This window comes from Triturus cristatus, chromosome 2_2 (assembly GCF_964204655.1).
Source record: "Triturus cristatus chromosome 2_2, aTriCri1.1, whole genome shotgun sequence".
In the NCBI taxonomy this organism is placed as follows: Eukaryota; Metazoa; Chordata; class Amphibia; order Caudata; family Salamandridae; genus Triturus; species Triturus cristatus.
Window position 1 is genome coordinate 757,484,776 of NC_140582.1, and position 24,196 is coordinate 757,508,971.

Genomic DNA, 24,196 nt, shown 5'->3' on the forward strand with positions numbered 1-24,196 from the left:
GATAGAGCCACGAGGGTTAGAGCTTTAAAAATTGAGTCTGACAGTCGAATTGACTTTATTTAAAAGAACATTTCCTGCAAAGAAATTGGCAACAAAGACACATTTGACAGTAAAACTGTTCTAGCTTACTTCACATGTCACAGAGAGGCTGCATTTTAAAATATATTACAGGGTTAAGACGCCTTCTGCAGAGATCATTGTGTGCCCAACAATTCAGAAGGGATTGTAATGACGGTAAGATACATTGAGTGGTTAACACAGTTTTGGGAGAGTTCTAAGTTTTGTCCAGTCACAGTTTTGACTCATAAAGTAGCAGTGAGGGTTAATGTGCTTGTGAATCGTGTAACATGCAGATCACACATTGGTATTTTATTGAGAGAAGTGTGTTACTGCTTTTGATGCTGAGCTCATTTTGTTACATCCAGTTCATAAGTTGCAAGCCTTATGATTTAGCACAGTGGTTAATTTACAAGCATCAAGGATCTGCATACAAACTGTAAGTCATGGGTTTAGATCCTTACTGGTTTTTTCTCAATCTGTTATTCTAAGATGGCAAAGAAAGCTTCCTTTGGGGAACTAATAAAGTATTGTTGGTACAGACAACCACAATCACTGTAACACATTTTATATCATGACTTTTTGTTTCTCCCGACCATTTACTCTTAACATATTATGTTTACAAGTATGAATGATATTTGATTCCTACACCTCATAACCCTCATATCCTGTACACTATTTACACACTTGTATGATTTATCATGCCGCTGTGTGTGATCTGAAGGGCTATGACACCCTGCGCTGAAATGAGTAGCGCCATAAAATAATTAAATAAAAAAATAGTAAATGCCATTTATATAAATATTTGTGTAATTGCTCATACAGACAGATAAATCCTGCATTATTACAGTGCAAGCACATCTCTTACACAGGGAGTTGAACAAAGTTAAAAACCTGCCTATAATAGTACTTGTGAAGTGGTAACAAGTTGTGCACCTTCCATTTTAATGGTGTCTAAGTGTTAGGCTCCATATGGCACAAAGCCAGCATGATACATGAACTAAAGGAGGGCTGATGGCCCTTTAAATCAGGCCTTTTTTTTGCTGTCCACTTGAAGCTAAAATCAGAAAGCCCACTTGACACCTGACAATGTGCAGGAACTGCTGGCTGAATGTCCTGAGGTGTTGTAAAAATGAGATCAGGAGAAATTCCGCATGTTTCCTTTTCTTGGCCATATCTGGACCAGAAATAGCTGCGGGAACTGGGATCCAGGGCAATCCCCCTAATTTCTAGCACCAATAGAATCACACTATCTAGTTAACAGGAAAATTGAGATTGAGCCTGGATCCACCTTGTGCAGTTCAGCCATAAGATGGGCATCTCTTTCTCCAGCATATTTTACATCTACCTACCACGGTTAACCAAGTGGAGTCAGGCTGTGAATACATGTGGTTTAGCCCATGGCCAGATAATTCAGGAGCTCGCAAGGAGGGGTTTCTTCAGTGATGGGGAGAAAGCTCGGAGAGATGCCTATGCCCATGCTCTCTGCTGTAGAGTGCTCTGTTGTACCTTGAGAAAGGGTAGTGCCTTTCAGAAGACCAGGAGTTATGGTTGGGACACATCAGTCACAGGCCAGACACATTATGAGGCACTGCTTTGTATGCAGTTCACTACTGGCCTTTCAGATGTGCCATCCTTTCAATAAATATCCTTATTGGCCTATTGTCAGTTTGTTGGAAATGTTTCAAAACTGTATAGTGAATACCACAAACATGATTGTCTCCTTCTTGATCAATGAATGTTACTGATATTGAGCAGGGTGTTGGTTTAATCAGTTCTGGGAGGCAAGAATGCTGAATTTGCATGTTTTTTTTTAATGCATTTGTGTAGCAACACATGGTGCTGTGCTGCAGCTTTAAGGTGCTTTGATACAGAACAGACAAAATACAGATTGTCAAACATTAAGAACATGCTGTGCTTAATGTAAAGGAACACCAGTGTACAAAGGGTTGTTGTGGATTATGTTTATTTATTTTAGTTTTTCTGTTTAGTGGTTCACTAAATTGGGAGATTTCAGTGCCTACACCAATGCCTCTAGTATAGCAAAAGGTTTTAGGGCACAAGTACTTTATTATATAGTACTGTATTGTAGTATTTGTAAAACGCTTCATACCCCTCACGAGGTCCCTATAGCACTTTCTGGGTTGTTGAATAACTTAGTAGTAATGTATAATTGTTAGAGTGTTAGTTTATAGTGTAGCCTATGTGTAGTGAGTTTGTGTTGTGCATGAGATTTGAAGGTGTGCTCCATGCATGTTGCAGTTACCTTTTAGTAGTGCTTATGCATGAAAGGGAATGTGAAAGAAATATAGGATCTCAGTTTGCAGATATGTCCCTTTTACATCTTATTACCTTTACCCCTAGGATCATGTGCTAGGTAGCAGCCAGGTTTTGTTACGCTTGGGGTTCTAGATGGTTGTTGATTATCTTTTTTATGAAGGAACTAGGTGGTATTGTCAGCAATCCCAACATGACACGTTCAATACCACAGTCCTCCTGATCTTATTGCTGTAGGTAGATACAGCAACCATAAGCCAGAGTTGGCTTCATGGCTCGACAAACTCAACAAGTACTTAGAAGCAGCTTATTTGTTTCAGTAGGGTGTACCAAAGCTTTGTTTTCTGGACAGAGAAAGTTTACGCCAATGTCAGATTTACTGAAATTAGGGAAGTGATGTGGTCAGAAAATTTCTACCATGGACCCTAATTATTCCACTGTTTGAGTGTAAAGACCGCTAGAGGTGACAGAGGAGCTGGCAAATGAACGCAATGATGTTTGTCTATTTATGGACACTGAGATGACAATGTGAATCAAAAGATCTTATTTTATCATTTGATAGCTTATGCGTTACACCACTTGCAAAGTGATTTGACGCATGTATTTAGTGCACAAAGCTTTGGCAGTGGTGCACAGAGATCATTCATTGCCACACACAGAGGAACAGAATTAGAGGGAACATTGTAACTCATGAATGATGTCATATATGAGGTCATAAGTAGTGAGTTATAGTTAGTACTACTAACTGTAGCTGGTGAAATTCTGTGTTTTTTTTAACTTCAAAACGTTATTGTTCACACTGACAAATTTACCAAACTATAATGTTACTTTACCATTTGTTTTTTTCAGTGAATTTCTGTTTTCAGTTTTTTTAAAGGAAAACAGCTATGTTTATTACGCCTAACTATAAGGATACTCTAACCTTTGATTTTTTCCAGTGAATGTCTAGGTTTTTTAAAAAGTATGTTGATTATTTTTGTGAATGTATGCATGGTAGAATGACTTTAAACTATATTGTTGTGTTCTGACATTCTAGTAAAAGATGTTTCTTAATTGTAACAAAACAGGATATGTTCACAGGTTGCAAAATCTTTATAAAATATGTGTGAGTATTAAACAGATAAATATTCAGTAGAAATTGTTTAGTTGGTCAGTTATTGTAACTCTGATATCAAGACGTGTCACCAGCAATCTATTTTTGAGGTGTCATTATTCTGGCAACGATGGGTGTGTGAGTAGGGCATGTAAAGGGCCTGGCCTCTCTACTGAAACCTCCCTCTGTAATGATACATGCGCGTAGTAGGACCTGTGGAAGGACTGGCATCTCCTTTCAGACCTCTCTCTCAGATGATGGGTGTGCGTAGTAGAATGTGGGGAGGGAGTGCTCTCTTCTTTCAGACCTAACTTGTAAATGATAGGTGTGCATAGTAGGGTGTGGGGAGGGAATGGGCTCTCCTTTCAGGCCTGTCTCTCTGATGACAGTAAGAGCGGTGGGGCGGGGAAGGGGGGATTCGACATAGGACAATGAGGGAGACTTAAGTTTCCCTCATCGTAGTATGTCCCCTCCCCCCACCCCACCGTTATTACCTGCACGAGATGCGCCTGTGTGAAGGGACCGGCCTCTCATCTGACACCTCCCTCTGTAATGAAGGGTGTACCTAGCAGGGTATGGAGAGGGACTGGTCTCTCCTTTCAAACCTCTCTCTCAGATTATGGGTGTGTGTGTAGTAGGTTGTGAAGAGGGACTGCCCTCTTCTTTTAGACCTCTCTCATAGATGATGGGTGTGCGTAGTAGGGACTGGCCTCTCTGCTGAGACCTTCCTATTTAATAAGTGTGCTTAGTAGAGAGTGGGGAGGCGCTGTCCTTACCTTTTACACCTCTCTCACAGATGACAGATGTGCATAGTAGGGTGTGGGGATGGACTGGCCTCTCTGCTGAGACCTTACTTTGTAATGATAGGTGTGCATATTAGGTGTGTGGAGAGACTGGGCTCTCCTTTCAGACCTCTATCTCAGATGAAGGGTGTGCATAGTAGAGTGTGTGGAGGGACTGTCCTCTCTGCTGAGACCTCTCTCTGTAATGATTGGTGTGCGTAGTCGGGTTAGGAAAGGGACAGCCTTCTCCTTTTAGACCTCTCTCTCAGATGACAGGGGTGCATAGTAGTGTGTGCGGAGGGAGTGGCCTCTCTGCTGAGACCTCTTTCTGTAATGACAAATGTGCACAGGAGGGTGTGTGGAGAAGCTGGGCTCTACTTCCAGACCTCTCACTGAGATGATGGTAGTTCATAGTATCGTGTGTGGAGGGACTGGCCTTGCTGCTGAGACCTCTTTCTGCAATGATAAGTTTGCGAAGTAGGGTGTGGGAAGGGATTGGGTTCTCCTTTCACATCTGTCTATCAGATGATGGGTGTGTGTAGTAGGGTGTGTAGAGGGACTGACCTTCTGATGAGACCTCTCTCTGTAATCATGGGTGTGTGTAGTAGGGTGTGAAGAGGGACTGGTCTCTCCTTTCAGACCACTCTCTCAGATCACAGATGTGCATAGTAGTGTGTGTGGGGAAGAAACTGCCCTCTACTTTTAGACCTCTCTCTAAGATGACAGGTGTGCATAGTAGGGTTTCTGGAGGGACTGACCTCTCCTTTCAGACCTCTCACTCAGATGACAGATGAGTGACCTCTCTGCTGAGACCTCTCTCTGTACTGATAGGGGTGTATAGTAGGGTGTGGGGAGGGACTGGGCTCTCCTTTCAGACCTCTCTTTCAGAAGACAGGTGTGCAAAGTAGGGTGTTTAGAGGGACTGGCCTCTCTGCTTGGACCTCTCTCTGTAATGATGTGTGTGCGTAGTAGGGTGTGGAGTGGGACTGGCCTCTACTTTTAGACCGCTCTCTCAGATAACAGGTGTGCGTAGTAGGGTGTGTGGATGAGCCTTAACTCTATTAACAACTCTTCTCATACCAATGAGCATAAATAGTAGTCTGATAAACACCATCTCCCCAAAAAACCTTTATATAGTAACAAGTGTGCATAACAGAGTGTATTTAAACATCACCTACTCCTTCCTACTTTTCACAATCCTATGATTCTCTCGCGAGTTTATAACATTAAAAAAAAAAAGATTTAACCTTCTAATCTTCACAGCACTGATATCTTACACACTTCCTCTCAAAAAAGAGGACCACAATATACATTCCTACAAATAGAGGGCCATATTCTCAAGGAGCTATCGCCGAGTTATCGGCACCTTAACGCAGCCAAATTTGCGGTAAACTTACCACCTCATTCACAAGCAGGTGCAAACAGCCCATATCACCAGTTTTCCGGCGATAGCAGCCACAAAAAACATCGCCAAGGATGACCACAGCAACTATTGCTAATGAGATGCAGAGTAGGCGTTCCCGAGCAAAAATCCGCAACAGCACCACTCCACAACATTCACAACGACCAGCCACATCGGCGATAAGAACACAAAACATGCGATAAGGCGCGTTAGCACCAGGAAACTAACACCTGCTCTGACCTGGTGCAAAGTTGGACCAAAGCCTGCACCACAAAAGTGAGCCCAGCCCAGAGCCAAACCTGAAGAACTACAGATGCCATGGAGTCACTAAACATGCGTGCTGGACACCCAAGAGGGCCACAACACCCACCGCCACCACCCCCAGGAGCCCAACCCCCAAAAGTCCCCCCCCCCTCCCGGACCACCACAGAGGCAGCGCAGACAAAGACAGTGGACCCCCAGGAAACACACCAGCCTCACAGACCCAATACCTGACAATGTCATTGCCCCCTACAGGCCCAAAAGGACAACCATCCTACGCATCCTGACCATCATCGCCCAACAGGCTGACGGCACCAACACAGCGGACAACCAACATCCCTCCGCATACAAAGCTGCTGGCTGTGCTACACCTGTTGGCCCCTGGCATCCCCCAACCAACACCTGCCAGAGTCGGAGGAGTCTTACAGCCAGCCACATCCAAGTCCCTCACACCTGTCCTGGACATCACCATCAGCCTAGTACCCCAGTCCCTATACATGCAACACAATGTGCATGATCCGCTGGAGACCAAGCAAGGACCATACGCCATAGCTGGATGCACACACGGGTTGGGGGCAATCCACAGCACACATGTCATACCTGTGCTCCCTGGTGACACAGCACACAATCACCCCAACAGAAAGCACACGTCTCACATCAATGGGCAGGCAACATCCGAACACCATGGAATCCCCACCAACATCGTCGCCAAATACCCAGTCAGTGTGCATGATTCCTTCATCATCCGATAGTCCATCATCAACCAGCGCCAGTAGGATGGCACCAATGGAAATGCACAGCCCCTGGGCAAGTTCAAAATGAATACCCCACACACCTCAACTCCACAACCATGCAACACACAGCTCTGGCAATGCGCACGTCACAAAATCACATACAACATGCAAAACAACATGCCCACCCACCAGACATGACAGAACAACTCACAATGGTAACCTGGGCAAACCGTGAACATGAGCCATCAACGGCATGGCACCCCAGCCACACAATAGCGGAATGTGGGGAGAGGTGGGAACCAGGCATGTGTGAAGGAGGCACCATGATTGGGAAAGTACAAAATGCCTAGAGTGGTGGCGATGTGCTGGACAGGGCCGCAGTATGCAGAACACACCTATATCCATGGCGACATACACCCCTGGTGTATGGAGTTCAGTGGACAGTGGACACAACCATGTCACCCCAGCCAGTGGGGCCAGGGGTGTGAATAAAGAGCACGTAGCCCTGGGCGTGGACCTCCTCCAGAATGCCCAGCATCTCTGCCAGGGCGGCGCATCTCACCCCGCCACGAGGCTGATGCCATCCTCGTGAGCGGATTTGCCTGCGATCCTGTGCGCCTGCTGTACCCCAGCCCGCTGGACCCCGAACCCATCAGGCCCTCCCCCTGCACAGCCAGGCCACACTGATCACCTGCCGACACCGGCGTGTGTCAAGGTGGGCCCACCATGTGCCAGCGCAAGCTCCAAGCCCGAGGCCCGCAACACTGGCAGCCTCCTCAGACCATCACGGCCTCCATGACACAGGCCCGCTTTACTCTTTTCTCGTTGACGTACTCTACTGCTGCCTACGGTCTACACTACGGTCAAGTAGGTCACACATTTGGAACTGAGTCTTGATCATACATTGTCCGTGTACGCACAACAATGAAGATTCTACTTTACTGTATTCCCTACGATAAGGTGACAGCAACCATGTGGATTCACTTTCATTGTGACTGCAGGACGGATGCCTGCTTTCCCTGTACTGACTTATCCGGCACAACAAACGCGACTCCAGCTAATTCAAAGCCAAGAATCCTGTAGAATCAACTACCGGGATTACACAGCCAGAATCAGACTCTGGCTCAGACTAGGCGGTTACCGATCAATGACTCCCTCCCCTCCCTGCACCATGTCCTGATGAAGACCCGTAGTGACTACCGAAGGGAGCACACCGTGGGTTGAAACGTCGACGATACTACAAGGCTCAGACCAATCAAGGCCCTACATACCAAAAGGAGCATTTATAGCCTGTAGGGTGCTTGGTTACAAGTCTGACCTCAAAATAACTTTGTCCTTTTCCCTTGTATATAAATCTTGAAACCACCTTGTATATATTGCACCAAGTTTATCACCAAGCACTTATGTCACATGAGCACAATATGTATATATTTGACCTATTTCTGAACAGCCTCTTTGTACTTTTGAAAAGATGAATATATCTGAATGAAGTAATTCTGATAAAATGCAAAGTGGATATGCATAGATATTGTTATTGTGATTATTCCAGATAACGCTTCCTGTATGGTTAGGCGTGTGTGACATTCATGTCCTATTGATATTTGGGTTATGTGACTCTTTATGCGCAAGGAAAATTACTTTTAAACCAGACAGAACCAATTTTGTTTATAAACGTTATACCCAGGTTCTGAGGGACACCGGGTCGCCCCACTTTGTTTTTCGAGCAACCATGTGCATAGCATCCCAACAACAAGTGGCTGTGGACCCTTGCTGACCGCTGCCTCCGGCCTACACTGTGGTCAAGTAGGTCACACACAATTTTGAATTCAGCCATGATTTATTTATGGCAGACTTGATGTAATTGTTCAGGCCTCATCGCAGATTGCATCCCCTTTCAGTCCCAGTGCCACTAAGTCTGTTCCCCGAGACCCATGGACACTTTCTGGTTGGACTTTGGTGGCGACTGAGTCCATGGACTTGGGGTTGTCGTCGCCAACATGTCGGTGATAGTGACTTTGTGGTGAAAACGATATTGTGGCATTCCACTCCTCCATTTGCTGCTTCCGGACAGCTTCCACCCTCTGCATCATGCCCTGGAGGACAGCTTCCACTGTCCCCCGCAACCCTCCGCAACATACACCTCGGACATTGATGAGGATCCGCTCAGGTCGCATGGCCCATCTAACTGCACCACAAGTCACCGTCCCGTGGCTGGGTGCCTGTGCCGGCCACAGTGCATCCGGGGCCACTAACTCTGTGCTGGTTAGGTCCGGGACACATTCTTCTGAGATATTGGATGGTCTCTGCAATGTGTCTGTGGCCCAGCGCTGTCCGCATCCTCCGGACTCAACTGCGGCCCACCAGGGCTCACACATCAAATCGAGTCCTGACCGGCCCGGATGACGCATCACCGCAGGAGGCACACGCCACCACCGCAAGGACCACCTCCAACCCCCATCTGCCAGAGTCAAAACGGTGGTCCTGACAGACTTACGGAGCTGGTCACACCTGTCGTGGATGCCATCATTGGCCGGATACCCTGCTCAGCACTCCAGGTGCCACTGACTCAGTGCACCGCAATCCATCGTCTGTTACTGATTGGGTGTTGTGCTGTGGAGAGGTTGCGCAGCAATGTCATCTAAGCAGTGTGGGAGACCTGGGACGTTGATGAGGATGATGATGCCGGTCTAACACACCCCACTGCATCTGCATCAAGAATATCTCTAATGGACACAATCCGAGACTTTTTCTTCACATGAGCGTGCTCATCTCTAGTGCCCCGATCACAGTGCACTGCAAATCACGGACACTTCTGTTTGCATGTTGGATGTCCTCTGGACTTTATCTGGCTACCTCCATGTTGCTCAGCAGTTGACTCTGTTATCCAGGTGTTTTCAGTTTCCGTTGCACTGGTGTCCACTGTTCAAGTGGTTGCCAGCACCAAGCATTCCGTGCGTGCTGGATTACACTCACCCCACACACATCCAGCACAGGTGTCACTGTACATGTGGCCCTGCCAATAAAGGGTCCGGGGGCACATGCCCGTAGCCAGTTCAACATGGTATCTCCGTGTGTCCCTGTGGTCTTGTTGTATGCATGAGGGCCCTGGGCCCTACGACATTGCATTGTGCTGTGTACAGCAGACGCAGACATGTCACCGCAGGCAGAGGGTTAGAGCTTGGACATGTAGCTTTGTCGTCACCCACTCAATTCGGAAGGGGAGTGGCCTGGGCCGTCATACGCAGAGCCAACATGGGTGTGTGACTGCTATTTGCGTGACCCCGGGCGTGGTTCTGTACTGTAAATGTGCATCTGCATGAGTCTATGGCAGTGTGGGTCTCCTTTGTGGGGTGTAGGTGGTCCCTGAAGGGTAATAGACACCCACATATGTGATCGAGTTCACCTTCTATGGGTTCGGACCCCACCCACACCTGTTCAACCATCTCCTTTTGGCGTGCTGACACATGGCATAGGGGTGCCATGGATGGGTGGGTGAAGTGTCGTGAGCCAGATGTGCTTGCGGGTTCTTCCTGCTGTGTGGTCTGTTGCAGGTTCTGTGTTCGAGTAGCTTGACTGCCCGGGTCCTGGTGGTGGGTTGCATGGGATGTCCATGGCCTGTTGTAGGTCGTCGGTGTGGTGGTCCTCTCCGGCATCACAGATGTGTTGTCTTCTGTGCTCTGCTAGAGGTGTCATGTGCCCCTCTGCAATGTGAAGGGGAGATGCATGTTGACAATGTGTTTACATGTATGTTGGCGCATTGTTCTGGTTTACATGCAGACTGTTTGACAATGTACATTGTGACTGTTTGGGAGGTGCTGAGTACTGCTGCAGGACAGTGTACATTTGGACTACATGACGGATGTGAGGTTGTACGTGTACTTTTCCATTGCAAAGTTTTCTGCTCTTTCAGATGTAGTAGGCATGTTTCTGTGCGTGTGCGGAGTCAGTTGTGTCTCCTGTTCTGCAGTGTCAGCTTTGCGCATTGTACCACGTTGTAGTCAAAGTGGATGTGCTGTGATTGCTATGTATGTGTGCTGCAGTGTGCCAAGGGGATGAGGGACATGATCCAGGGTAATTGTGGGTGTGCAATGTGCTACACATCGTTGTGCATGTGTGCCATTGTGCCCATCTCTCCCCGTCCCCCCAGTCCCTGGTCGTTACTCACCCTGTTGATGTTGGGTCCGGTCCTCTCGGACTGTGTCCGTACTCTCTTCACCTTGCACCATCTCCACACTGATGACTGTGGCCTAGCTTTCCTCCAGCTCCTCCTGTGGCGCAGGACTGCCACCTCCTGTCGCCGTTGCAGCCTTCCTGTTTACGGAGGGTTTGTGCCTGATTTAGGTTGTCACATCATGCCAGCGCCTCTTGGCCTCCTCGGCACTCCGACTGCATTCCAGGTGGTCTACTTGTGGGTCAGTTGATGGTAGTGTTCGGTCACCTCTGTGACGCTGATCTGGTTTTGCTGCGGACGGCACCCCGTCTTCCTCTCCCTCTTCTCCTCGGCCGACCCCATACCCGGGGTTCATGTTAGCCTCTGCGCTGAGTCAGGGTGCATCCATGGTGTTTTTCTTGTTCTGCTTTTAAAGTGCATTTTCCCGCCAGACGTGTGGGATTTGCAGGCCGTGTTGTAAATACTTGGTTAACACGGCGTAAATTTCCTGCGATAGACTGCGATGTTGTAGGTTGCGTTAAGTAACTTTTGCGATGGTTATGATACGTTCTTGAGAATATGCTCCAGAGTGTATCAAGAAATCATCTACTCCTTTTTACCAGTCATGATCCAGAAAGAGTCCCACGAGATCATAAAAATTACTTTAAAACAATATACATTTATTGTCTTCACAGTAATTATCCCTTAGATACTTCATTTCTAAATGTAGTGGCAGAGCATGCCTTTCTGCTTCCCCCTTATGTATCTTTTTTACTTCACTTCCACAGCACCTCTAATTTTTCACAGTAAACAGTAATGGAAGCCATTTAATATCTAGCCTTCCATCAGCCAGCAAATCAGAAGTCTCGCAAGACTCACAGGAGCTTTTCGCTCCCCAGAGGGCATGAAGGTTCATGAGAAAAATTGACCTCTTGACCAATCACAGGACTCCATGTTTGATGCCTACGAGACTCTCGCCAGCCCAACCGCCAAAATATACAATTATTTTTTACCCTTACTATCTCAAAAATGACTGAAATCATAAAAGCATAATCTGTGGACCAAGATCTAGCTTCCTGCCGAATTTGGTGTAATTGTTGTGGCGGAGCCGCATGAAATGCATCGATAATATCTCAAACAAGCCCTTGGCCTGAGCAGTTATTGTTAATTTGAAGTCCATGCCTTTTATGTATTTTCCGTGAGCTGCTAACATGGCAAATTGAAACTAATCAATCACACACCTTTAAGCTGTTAGATTTTATAAAACTGCAGAGCTGAAGAGTAAAGAACTGCCGAAGCAGTACACAACAGTGCTAACGTGGAGTTACATGGTTAATGGATTTTAATTACATATCGCTACACTGTCACAAGTTTGGAATCTGTGGGAATGAATTGCGGGCAAGCCATATAACTGTGTCAACTGAGATCAACAGGGTTAATAGAGGTTAATAACACACTGTCACACTGTTATAAATCATAAATCTGCACACTTTGAAAAGTAATGAACTTCGGGGAAGCCGTACAACTGTCTCAACTCATGGATAAATTAATCACAATGGAAGCAGCAGTTTGTCTAAAGCCTTTTCTTCATTATACTAGGGGCCATATGTATGAAGCCAAATTGCGATCGCAAACGCTGAAATTCGCAGGATTTCAGCATTTGCGATCGCCATTTAGGCAGTGTGCAATGTAGCACACGAAAACCCACTCTCAAAATAAGGAATCCCAAAATTTGCGATTCCCTATTTTGCTAATGCATTTAAGAAATCCCAAATTGCAATTCCTTAAATGCAATGTAGGAAGCACCGAAGTTGTGCGATTTTGGCTTAATGAATCGCAAATTACCACCAACTTCAGTTTGGTGGTAATTTGCGAATTCTTTGAAAAATGCACTTTTTTGCATTTTTCAGAGTGCCATGTGGCGCACATACATGCCCTTAGGGCATGTATGAGCGCCACGTGTGCACACATGCTTATTTCATGGGTGCAACAGGGTGTCCTATTGACACCCTTGCAACCTTGAAATTGCATTCTCAATTTGCGATTCTCTAATTGGGAATCGCAAATTGAGAATGTCTTCCCATTCATTTATTCCTATGGGCCTTCTAGCCCATAGGAATGAATGGCAAGGTATTCCTTATTTGCAAATCTCAATTTGCGATTCGCAAATAAGGAATATGTAGGATTCGCAAAATATTTAGCAAATCCTACATACATTGCATTTTGCGATTCTCTAATTGCGATGCCCTAAAAATCGCAGTTTGAGAACTGCAAAACGCGTTTCTCATACATATGGCCCTAAGTGAGTCAAACCCGATATCACTATACTGCTTCAAATTTTGGAAGTTCATAGGATGGAAACCAACAATCCTAGCTAACTAGCTCGATTATATCAATCCAAAACACCCTAATTAGAATCAAAGCTGGAGCCAGGTGTGAATTACATTTACTTTTGCGTGAATAGCTTGTTAAAGGGGCAATCGCCAGGGAGCACATCGGCTAAACTCGAGTTAGAGTTAAAGCGGAAGCCGGGTGTGAAAGTGCATTTGCTCCTTTGTAAATAGTATGCAAGAAAGTTACTCCACAAACAAAGCTCAAAGTAATCAACTCCAGCTAGAATACCCAGTTATACCAACATCAAACTTATGCAATAGATATTAAAGAAACAATTGTGGCTGGATCGCTTGCTTACAAAAACTTCAAAGCCTTTTCAGTGCCGCAAATACTAACTGAAAGATTAAAATGTGGCGAAAGCACTAAAACAGATTAACATCGAATTCATACATAATTAGTGTGTGTGAAGCAGTGGCAGCGAAATCTCTCAATTGTATTATTTTTGGCTTATACCCGTCTGAGGGATAGTGTCAAATTGATTGATGTCTGTCCCTGCTCTTGAAGGCAAGTGTGTAGATCCCTCATGCACAGCCTGAGCAAATGCTTGCTCCCCAGTCTAGCACTGCCCAATCATATTCCACGCTTTGCTGTAAATTAAAATTAGGATCTATCATTGCATAAAAAAACAACTTTTTAAGAATTTGATTACACATCTACCTCCAAGAATATAGTCTTAACTGATTGAATTTTAAGAGAAGTAATATCACTGGTTGGTTCTGTACATGGGACTTTAGTATGGAAAGGAGTGTATTATATGTGAAAAAGGTATGCACACATGCTTTGTATATTTTAGTTAAATGAAATTTTTTTTTTTTAGTGAATACATACATATATTCACTGAAAAAAACAAAGGTTGCAAGATGTTATAGTTAGGAAATGGAATTAGGAAAAACTTAGAAAATCACAAAAAAAAATGAACAGGGATGTTACAGTCAGGCTCAGAATTTAGCAGTTGTAGTTACTGAGCAAACTATAACTTACACTCTTGAAATACACTGCTTATGACCTCACATATTACATCACTCTTGACATGGTCAGTGACATCACTGATTAAATCTCAAATGACATCACTGATTACATCATCCTGTGATTGTAACTGTTTCGTGAACGTTTCTGAGACTTCAAGATATATACTAAGCTGCTGCATAAGTTAAATTACCATTCTTTCTGTAATATTACTGAGTTATACTGTTTCTAACATATGTCATCTGCGTGGCTGTGTCACTGTCTGTATCATTGTGTGAGAAGGTATGTGAGTGACTGTATGAGTGTGTAAGTTGGTGAGTGAGTGCCTTTATGGATTTGTCACTGGGTGGGTGAGTGGCTGTGTAGGTCTATCATTGGGTATGTGAGTAGCTATATGGGTCTGTGAATTGGTTTGTGAGTGGTTTTCTGGGTGTGTAAGTGGTTATATGGGTGTGTGAGTGCCAGTATGGGTGTGTGAGTGGCTGTATGGGTGTGTAAGTGGGTGTATGGGTGTGCGAGTAGGTGTCTTGAGTAGCTGTGTGGATGTGTGAGTGGGTGTGTAAGTAGATGTATGGTATGTAAGTGGATGTGTGAGTAATTGTATGGCTATGTGAGTGGGTGTATGAGTGGTTGTGTGGGTGTGTGAGTGGTTGCATGGGTGTGTAAGAGTGTGTGAGTAGTTGTATGGGTCTATGAATGGTTTGTGGGTATGTGAATAGGAGTGTGTGAGTGGGTGTGTGAGTGAGTGAGTGAGTAGTTGTAGGGGTGTGTGGGTGTATAAGTGGTTCTGTGGATGATGTCATGAGTGATGTCATTTGAAATGCTATCAGCCATGTCACTGACCATGTCATAGGTGATGTAATATGTGAGGTCACAAGCACTGCATTGCAGGGGTTTAAGTTATAGTTAGTTCAAGTAAATTTAACTGCTGAATTTCTATGGTTTTCTGTGGGAGAAATCCGAGCCTAACTATAATGTCCCTCTTACCTTTGTTTTTTAGCAGAATTTCTATGTTTTTTTTAAATGTAACTTTTCTAGCTATAACGTCCCTGTAAACCTTGTTTTTTGGGTGAATTTCGAAGGTTTTTAAAAAATGTATTTCATAACTGTAACCTGTAACCTTTGAGAGTGCGTATGTGAGTGGCTGTATAGGTTGGTGAGTGAGTGTGTGAGTGGCTGTATGGGTCTGGGAGTGGTTTTGTGGGAGTGGCTGTGTGGGTCTGTGAGTGGGTGTGTGTGTGGCTGTATGGGTCTGTGATAGGGTGTGTGAGTAGCTGTATGAGTCTGAGTGGGTATATGAATATCTGTATCGGTCAGCTACTGGGTGTGTGAGTTGCTGTATGGATCTGTGAGTTGTGTGTGAGTGGCTGTATGAGTGTGTGTGGGTAGTTTTGAGGGTGTGTGAGTGGATTTGTGAGTCAGTGAGTGGGTGTTTGGATGGCTGTATGAGTCTGTGAGTGGGTGTGTGAGTAGGTGTCTTGGTGTGAGTGGGTTTGTGAGTGGTCCCTCTTTGCAGTGACAGCTACAACTAAATTTCCTAAATCCAGTTTATCTCTTCGGCAGGAGCAGGGCTTTGCTCCGCCACCCTCTCCTTTGTCCATTCTATGTGAGTTGCACCCTGCTTCCGTGATGGCGAAGAGTTAAATTTGATTTATGAAATTTGGTTGTAGCCGTCATTGCATAGAGGGGCTAGAGCCTATGAATATGGACTGTTCCTATTTAATTACATTTGGTGACTGGAGAAGTGCAGGCGGTTATTTGCGAGTATACACCAAACTGATTTATGAACCTAAGTGTTTATCAGTTCTGAGTCCTGAAGAGAACCCATAAATAAAGCCACAGGTTTGAAATGCGTTAAGAACAGCGCAACCTACTAGCGAATAAATAAGGCATTACAATCAGGGAAATAATAACACATTTGATAAATTAAGCTGCTGGTTATAAGAGCAGTGCATTGGGAGGTTGCTTGGCCCATTCGTATAGGAGTATATTTGATATTTATTAGCTTGTAAAGCACCCGAATCACCCCATCAGAGGTATCACATGCTGGGACTGCTACCATCAACCAAGAAGACTCACATCAGAACAGAGAGGTTTTTAGCAATTTTCTAAATTTCAGGTAGTCGGGCATTGATGTAAATGAATGGGGAGTTGGTTCCAGTAAAGGGGGGCAAGATGGGAAAAGGCTCTGCCGCCCAAAAAAGCTTTGTTAAATTGTAGTACACAAGTAATTAAAATTGATGTTAACTTATGTGTCCTCCTGTTTAGGCAAGGATATTCCAGAATAGTAAGTATGTATTTGTATAGTCATAACTGATTTGTATGTTTATTTTTGTTCATTACTTTGTGTAACAGTTTCTATTCATGTATAGTGGGTGGGTTTCATGTACTGTTTATATATGATTTATTTGTAATAAGCTTCTGTATATGATGAATTTGTAAAGTGACATGACTAATATGTAAAGTAATATTTGAAGACCACTATTATTAAAATGAATGTTCATTAAAAAATGAGTGTATGTAATTAGTAAATCAGTATTGGCAATTGTTGTTGATTTTTCTGTAGCCCAGCATTGCTGATTCCATAGAGCTCTACTCTGGCATTTTTTTTGTCCTAACCATTTGCTGTCTACAGTCTGCTTTCTGGGTCACATGACTAGGTGTACTTGGCAGTTAGCCTTTGTGTATTATTCCCAGACAGCCACACAATTGAGGGATTGGCTGTTGGCAGGATGGGCCATCCTGACTTAATGTGGGCAGCGGGGCTGTCACCAACCACACTTGCCTCAGCCCACACACAAAGAACTTCATACTAAGCCTTTTATGACCCCCAGACCCAGTGGAGCCAGAGTAGAAAGACAGGAAATTCCAGATATCTCTGTGGGGGAAGTTTCTCCCACTTCAAAGCAGACACCAGGTATAAAACAAAGACTCTCAGAACTATGCTTCAGTAAATTACTTAACCTGTGGACACTATAAAAAAAGGACATGGCCTGCTGCCAGAAAAGAGCCATGCTGCTTGATGCCTGCCCTTCTGTCTGAGAAGGAAGGCTGGACCTGCTCCCTTCATTACGGGCTACCTGCATGACTCCAAAAGTGAATTAGCTGGCCTCCTGTTCTGAGATGCAGGGACATAACAAGCTCCAGAGGCCTCCCTGCAACTGGACAGCTGCCCTGCTGCACTGAACCTACCTGGACCTGCAACTAGACCTGTCTGAACCCTGCTGGCCTCTACTGGAGTATGTTCCTGATCCCCAAGAAGAGCCTACCAAGTCCTGGACCCATGGTGTGACATCAGTTGAGCTCCTCCCGGAAGAAATGGAAACATCCTGAAGTTTTGAGCTCTTCACAACTGCAAATATGCCCATTCACACCAATATCTGGCTACTCGCTTCGACCACAAATGCAAAGCTCCGGTGAACGCTCATCTTCATGCTACAATAGTCTTGCTTTCTATATCGTTGAACTTACCTCTTGACAAAGCCAATAGTATGATTTTTTTTAAAGGACGCCCTTCATATTTTGATGTTATATCTAGTGTAGGCAGGGGGATAGTGATTATGGGGATTATTAACCAATTTTGGTCAAATGTGATTAAAAGATTTCACTTAATATCATATGTATAGCTTTGTAAATGAAGGCATAGTCTGCAAAATAAATTTACTTTTGCTTTTTCATTGAAAAAGCACTGACTGGGCAATCATTTATCAATTGTTATGTTGTGTGCCAGCTAATAGGGATTACTAGCCTACACCACCTTCCCTAAGTATGCCTTAGACTGTGCTGCTTCGCTACTCTGAGAGAGTCACATGTTACGATGGGGTATTTGGTTGACATTAAGGAGACAATTGTGGATATATTACATGTGAATGCCTCACATCCTGCATAACTTATAACTTTGTACAATAGGGAAAAGAGTTCCAGGAAGGCCGTCCACCACATGTGCTCCTCTTAAATGTAGCAACAACTAGAGTGTATTGACCATCAGATAAACATGATCTCCGTGGGGCATGCACTTTAAATATAAAAATAAGCACATATAATCTATAAAATAAAAAGCCCTGTAACATGCTCATTTTAAAAATAAACTCCTTCTGACACATGCAAAGCACTGGAGCTAACAGGTTTCCCCATCTGTCTGTTAGCAACATGTGCAACAGAGCATTCTGCTGTATTTTAAGTATCTTTAGTAAGTATTTTTGTATGTTTAAATCAATGCAGTTGGCATAGTCCAATATAGATGTATCTACACAAAATTTGGTAAATTCAGGGCTTTGAAAACATTTTTGGTCACTCATGAGGTGGTGAAACTTTTGGTGACAAAATGAAAAATTAGATGTTTGATAGTTAGCCAGCTGTTTGATCTCTGGGGTTTTTACTTTCCAAACAGACATCTGGGAGATCCTTACATCTGGTGACAACTGTCAATCATTGAAGTATACAAAAAAGTGATGGATGCAATAATTGAATTAATCTCAGCCACTATTAATTACTCTAGGGTGCATACTAGTCAACTGGTAATTTGCACACCATGTTACCTCACTATGGACACAGCCATATAGGAACAGTACAGCCTAATCTGTCAGGCTAGGGCCTCCCTGAATCAGAACACTAGCTGGTTCTGTGGATGATGTCATCAGTGATGTCATCCGTGATGTCATTTGAGATGTTATCAGTGATGTCACTAACCATGTCATGAGTGATGTAATATGTGAGGTCATAAGCAATACGTTGCAGGGGCGTAAGTTATAGTTAGCTCAAGTAATTATAACTGCTGAATTTCTAAGATTTTGTGTGGGTGAAATCTGAGCTTAACTATAATGTCATTGTAACCTTTTTTTTCCACAGAATTTCTACGTTTTCTTTTAATGTAACTTTCTTATCTATAACGTCCTTCTAACCTTTGTTGTTTTGGTGAATTTCAAAGGTTTTTAAATTTGATTTCCTGTAACCTGTAACCTTTGAGAGTACGTGTGTAAGTGGCTGTATAGGTCAGTGAGTGGGTGTGTGAAAGGTTGTATGGTTCTGTGAGTGGGAATGGGTGAGGGGGTTTGTGGGTGTGTTAGGGGGTGTTTGAGTAGCTGTGTGGGTCTGTGAGTAGGTGTGTGAGTGGCTGTATGGGTCAGTAAGTAGGTGTATGAATAGTTGTATGGGTCAGTGACTGGGTATGTGAGTGGCTGTATGGATCCATGAGTAGGTGTGTGAGTGGCTGCATGAGTGCGTGTGAGTAGTTTTGAGGTTGTGTGAATGGGTTTATGAGTTGGTGAGTGGGTGGATGTGTGGGTGGCTTGATGGGGCTGTGAGTGGATGTATAAGTAGAAGTGTGGGTGTGAATGAGGTTGTGAGTGGGTATATGGGTCTGTGAGTGGGTGTGTTAATTGGCTGTATGGTCTATTAGTGGGTGTGTGAGTGGCTGTATGTATCTGTATGTGGGTGTATGAGTGGCTGTATGGGTGTGTGAGTGGGTGTGAGAGTAGTTTTGTTGGTGTGCAGGTGGGTATACCAGTGACTGTATGGGTCAGTGAGTGGGTGTGTGAGTGGTTACATTGTATTGAAAAATAGGTAAACATGTACTTTTAAAATGTACATGTCCTGGTAGTGAGGTTTTAAATGTCCTACTACATTGGGTTAACTTATTACATTTGATCAGTGACATATTTTGTTTGGTTGCAGGTAGAAGTTTAATTTTTGGTGTCTAAAGAATTGTAATTTAAAATCCTCTGTAATGGTAACGTCAGATTTTAAGTCACAATTCTGCAAATGCTACTTTTAGAAAGTTGAGATTTTCTTGTCCAAACCATTTGGTGCTTGCAGTCTATTTAGCTGGCCTCCTGTTCTGAGATGCAGGGACACAACAAGCTCCAGAGGCCTCCCTGCAACTGCCCAGCTGCACTGCTGAACTCAACCTACCTGGACCTGCAGCTGGACCTGTTTGAGCCCTGCTGGCTTCTATTGAAGTGAGTTCCTGATCCCCAAGAAGTGCCTCCCAGGTCCTGGACCCTTGGTGTGGCATCAGTTGAGCTCCTCCTGGAAGAAAAGGAAACAGCCTGAAGTTTTGGACTCTTCACGACTGCAAATGAGCCCATTCGCACCAATATCTGGCTACCCGCTTCGACCACAAATGCGAAGCTCCGGTGAACCCGAATCTTCACGCTACAATAGTCTTGCTTTCTATATTTTTGAAGTTACCTCTTGACAAAGCCAATAGGTATGATTTTTTTAAAAGGACGCTCTGTATATTGTTATGTTATATATAGTATAGATGGGGGGATTGTGATTATGGGGATTATTAACCACTAGTGGTCAAATGTGATTAAAAAAGGTCACTAAATATCATATGTATAACTTTGCAAGTGAAGGCAGAGTATTAAGTAGTGTGTGAAAAATAAATGTACTTTTGCTTTTTCATAGACAAAGCACTGACTGGGCAATCATCTATCATGTGTTGTTGTTGTGTGCCAGCTAATGGGGATTACTAGCTCACACCACCTTCCCTGAGTATGCCTTAGACTGTGCTGCTTCGCTACTCTGAGAGATTTACATGTTACGATGGGGTACTTGGTTGCCAATAAGGAGACAATTGTGGATGTGTTACATGTGCAGGCCTCACATCCTGCATAACTAATACCCCAATTTCTTACAATAGGGAAAAGAGTTCCAGAATGTAGACAGACTGTCCGCCAAATCTGCTCCTCTTAAATCTAGCAACAACTAGAGTGTATTGACCATCAGACAAACATGATCTCCGTGGGGCATGTACTGTAAATATTCAAATAAGTTCTGTAACATGGTCATTTAAAGAAAACTCCTGACACATGCAAAGCGCTGGAGCTAAAAGGTTTTGCCATCTGTGTGTTAGCAACATGTGTACCAGGGCATTCTGTAGTATTTTAAGTTTCTTTAGAAAATATTTGGGTATGTTTAAATCAATGCAGTCGTTATAGTCCAATATAGATATATCTACACTAAATGCGGTAAACTCAAGCATTTGAAAACCTTTTTGTGAGCCACTCATGAGGTGGTGAAACTTGCTGTGACAAAATTGGCAGTTCCATAGTTAGCCAGCTGTTTGATCGCTTGGGTTTTTACATTCCTAACTGACATCTGGGAGATCCTTACATCAGGTGCCAACTGTCAATCATTGAAGTACACAAAAAAGTGACGGATGAAATGATTGAATTAACCTCAGCCACTATTAATTACTCAAGGCTGCATACTAGTCAGTTGTTAATTTGCACAAAATGCCACCTCAATTTGGACCCAGCCATATGCAAATCAGTCTTGACTTTTCTCCAATAGGAAAAGTCCATCCTAATCTGCCAGGCTAGGTCCTCCCTGAACCAGAACACAGGCAACCCAAGACCGGTTTCGCCCTTATTAGAGCTCATCAGTTGGGCATAGCTTGGGTTCAGTAGCACAGTGTGCACGGGACCCATGTCAGGGCACAACAGTCCCAATGAAGGCATAGCACGGAAGAATACAATAAACTGATTAATGGAATGCTTGAATTAATCTCAGCCACTGGTTACATAGTCTGCATTCAAGTCCATCGTTATTTTGTACTCCATGCCACCTCACTTTTGACCCAGCCATATGCAAGTCAGTTTTGACCCTGCTTCAAAAGGAACAGTCCAGCCTGAACTGTCAGGCCAGTCCCTCCATCAACTGGAATAAAGCACGGGAGACCAGTTTTGCCCTTCTTAGACATCATCATCCGGGTATAGTTTGGTTCTATTTGAACAGTGTGCATGGTACCCATGTCTGGGCATACTCATAGCACTGAACTATACAAAAAACTGATGGATGGAATGCTTGAATTAATCTCAGCCACTGGTAATTACCAGTCTATTGTTATTTTGCACAACATGCTACCTAAGTTTGGACCCAACCATATGCAAATTACTCTTGACCCTGCTCCAAACAGTCCAGCCTGAACTTCCAGTCCAGGTCCTCCCTCAACCAGAACACAAGCAACCCAAGACTGGTTTTCCCCTTATAAGGTCTCATCAGTCAGATATAGTTTGGTTTCAGTGGCACAGTCTTCATGGAACCCACGTCTGGGCATACTAGCCCACTTATGACATACACTGAAGTATATATCAGAGTGATCAGAGTCAATCAGACACAGGTACAAGAGACCAGTTAGTACCATAATATTGGCCTTATTGAGATTCATTTGCAAATAGTTGGGTCCCTTCTATCTGTCCGTGGCCAGCAAATCAAGAAAGGAAGCACTGGCTGTGTATCATCACTAGTGTAGAGGTGTACCCCCAAAGAATGTCATGTTGACATATAGAAATAGAAGAATGTGGATGACAGTCCTGACCCCTGAGCACCATACAGAGTTGGTTTGCGAGTTTGGACTAAAAAGTTGAAAAAACTAGTGCAGGAAGAATTAAACCAAGTACACAACCTCAGAGGAAATGAAAGTGGGTGAAATAGACAAGGGTGTTGAAGGGCGGCAATCGGTCTGATAAAATGAAGGTACCACCATTTCACTCCCATTTCTTATCATTAAGGAGGGTGTACCTTGAGTACAAATCTCACGTAAGGCAGTGCTGGATTGCCTTTGCTAAATAGCTTTTTCAACATGAGTGAAGCTCTGACATCATTGAAGCATGACTCTTAATAAATATGGTGCTTTATAATGTTTTAAAATTTGTAAAATGCAGCTCTACTGAATTCATGCATCACTGTGCCACTTTGGTAATTCTGGACCTTAGAGTGTCAAGTTAGAGAGGTTTCATAACCCAGACCAAAAAACAGCCTTAAGAACTGGAAAACATCTCAGTGCAGCATATAAATATTTTTGTGATCGATTCCAACATATTTTACCACTGAATTCACCCACCCAATGCGTTTGTGCCTTTTGTCCTTCTGATGTATTCCAAAGGACTTTTTCCCTTTTTTCGCAGCAGTTTGGCAGGAGAAATGTTACTTTGAGTTGTTTCTGTTTTGGCAGTTTGATAAAAGATAAAAATGGAGACAATAGTTGATACTTGTTAGACCTAAGATCCTTGGCAGGGCTTTCTCCTAATTTTTTGCCTTCAGACCTCCTGTTTTTACTGTGTTCATTTTTGCTGGCATTAGGACTCTTTACCACAGCTAACCAGTGCTTCAGTGCTTGGGCTCTCTACATAAACATGTTGAAGTGGCTTATACTCAATTGGCATATTTAATTTACTCATACCTCCTTAGTAAAGTGGCACTACCTGTACCCAGGGCCTCTGAATTAAAAGCTACTTATGAGCCTGCAGCACTGATTGTGCCACCCACTTAAGTAGCACATTAAATATATCTCAGGCCTGAAATTGCAGCCTGTGTGTTTGCAGTTTTCAACTATCATTTCGACCTGGCAAAATATACATGTTGCCAGGCCCCAACCTTCCTTTTTAATACATATATGTCACCCATGAGGTAGGCCCTGGACAACCACAAGGGCAAGGTGCAATAAATTTAAAAGGTTGGACATGTACTTTTACGTTTTACATATTGTGGTAGTGAAAAGCTCTTACATTTGTTTTTCACTACTGCAAGGCCTATCTCTCCCAAAGGATAATATTGGAATTTCATTATTACATTTTTTTAAGTGTAATTTTCAACTGGTATTAGGTAACCAGTTTATGTTCGGTGTTTCTGGAATCACAATGTAAAATCCTGACTTATGGTAAAGTCAGATTTTTAATTGCAATTCTGAAATTGCCACTTTTAGAAAGTTACATTTTCTTGCCTTAGCCACTTGGGGGCTTATTTACAAGCCCATTACGCTGCCTGTGAGTCACTTTTTTGGGTAGACCCATATCTATGCGTGGCTTTTCATGGCCTTGTAGATATGGAGTAAGGCAAAGCAGTGCAGGTCCCTGTATTGCCTAACTCTGCGTCAAAAAGGCATTCCATGGGCATTGCAGTGGGTGTTCCCATGCAACACCCATGGATTTTGATGCATGCCCAGATTTACAAGGACTTTCAAACCTGGGAATGCGTCGAAAGCCTACACCTTCCCAGGGACGGCAAAACGAAGAGAAATAACTTGTTTTTTCCTATGTGTGCTTCATTCTGCAGGACACATAGAAGGGATAA

The 24,196-nt window shown here is 43.8% G+C and overlaps 1 protein-coding gene across 8 annotated transcripts in view; it reads right to left on the reverse strand.

Annotated features, from left to right (window-relative positions):
- The window catches only part of ZDHHC2 (zDHHC palmitoyltransferase 2), a 555,886-nt gene that overhangs the window by 166,696 nt on the left and 364,994 nt on the right, over positions 1-24,196 (reverse strand). For 6 of the 8 annotated variants that reach the window (XR_014978173.1, XM_085642021.1, XM_085642020.1 and 3 more), the window contains exon 9: positions 20,027-20,143. The exons of the other annotated variants lie outside the window; for them this stretch is intronic. Coding sequence is in view for 5 of the 6 variants with exons in the window: in XM_085642021.1 (XP_085498147.1) it covers positions 20,027-20,143 (117 nt within the window). In the remaining variant the exon portion in view is untranslated. The remainder of the gene's footprint in view (positions 1-20,026; positions 20,144-24,196) is intronic. 8 annotated transcript variants of the gene reach the window in all.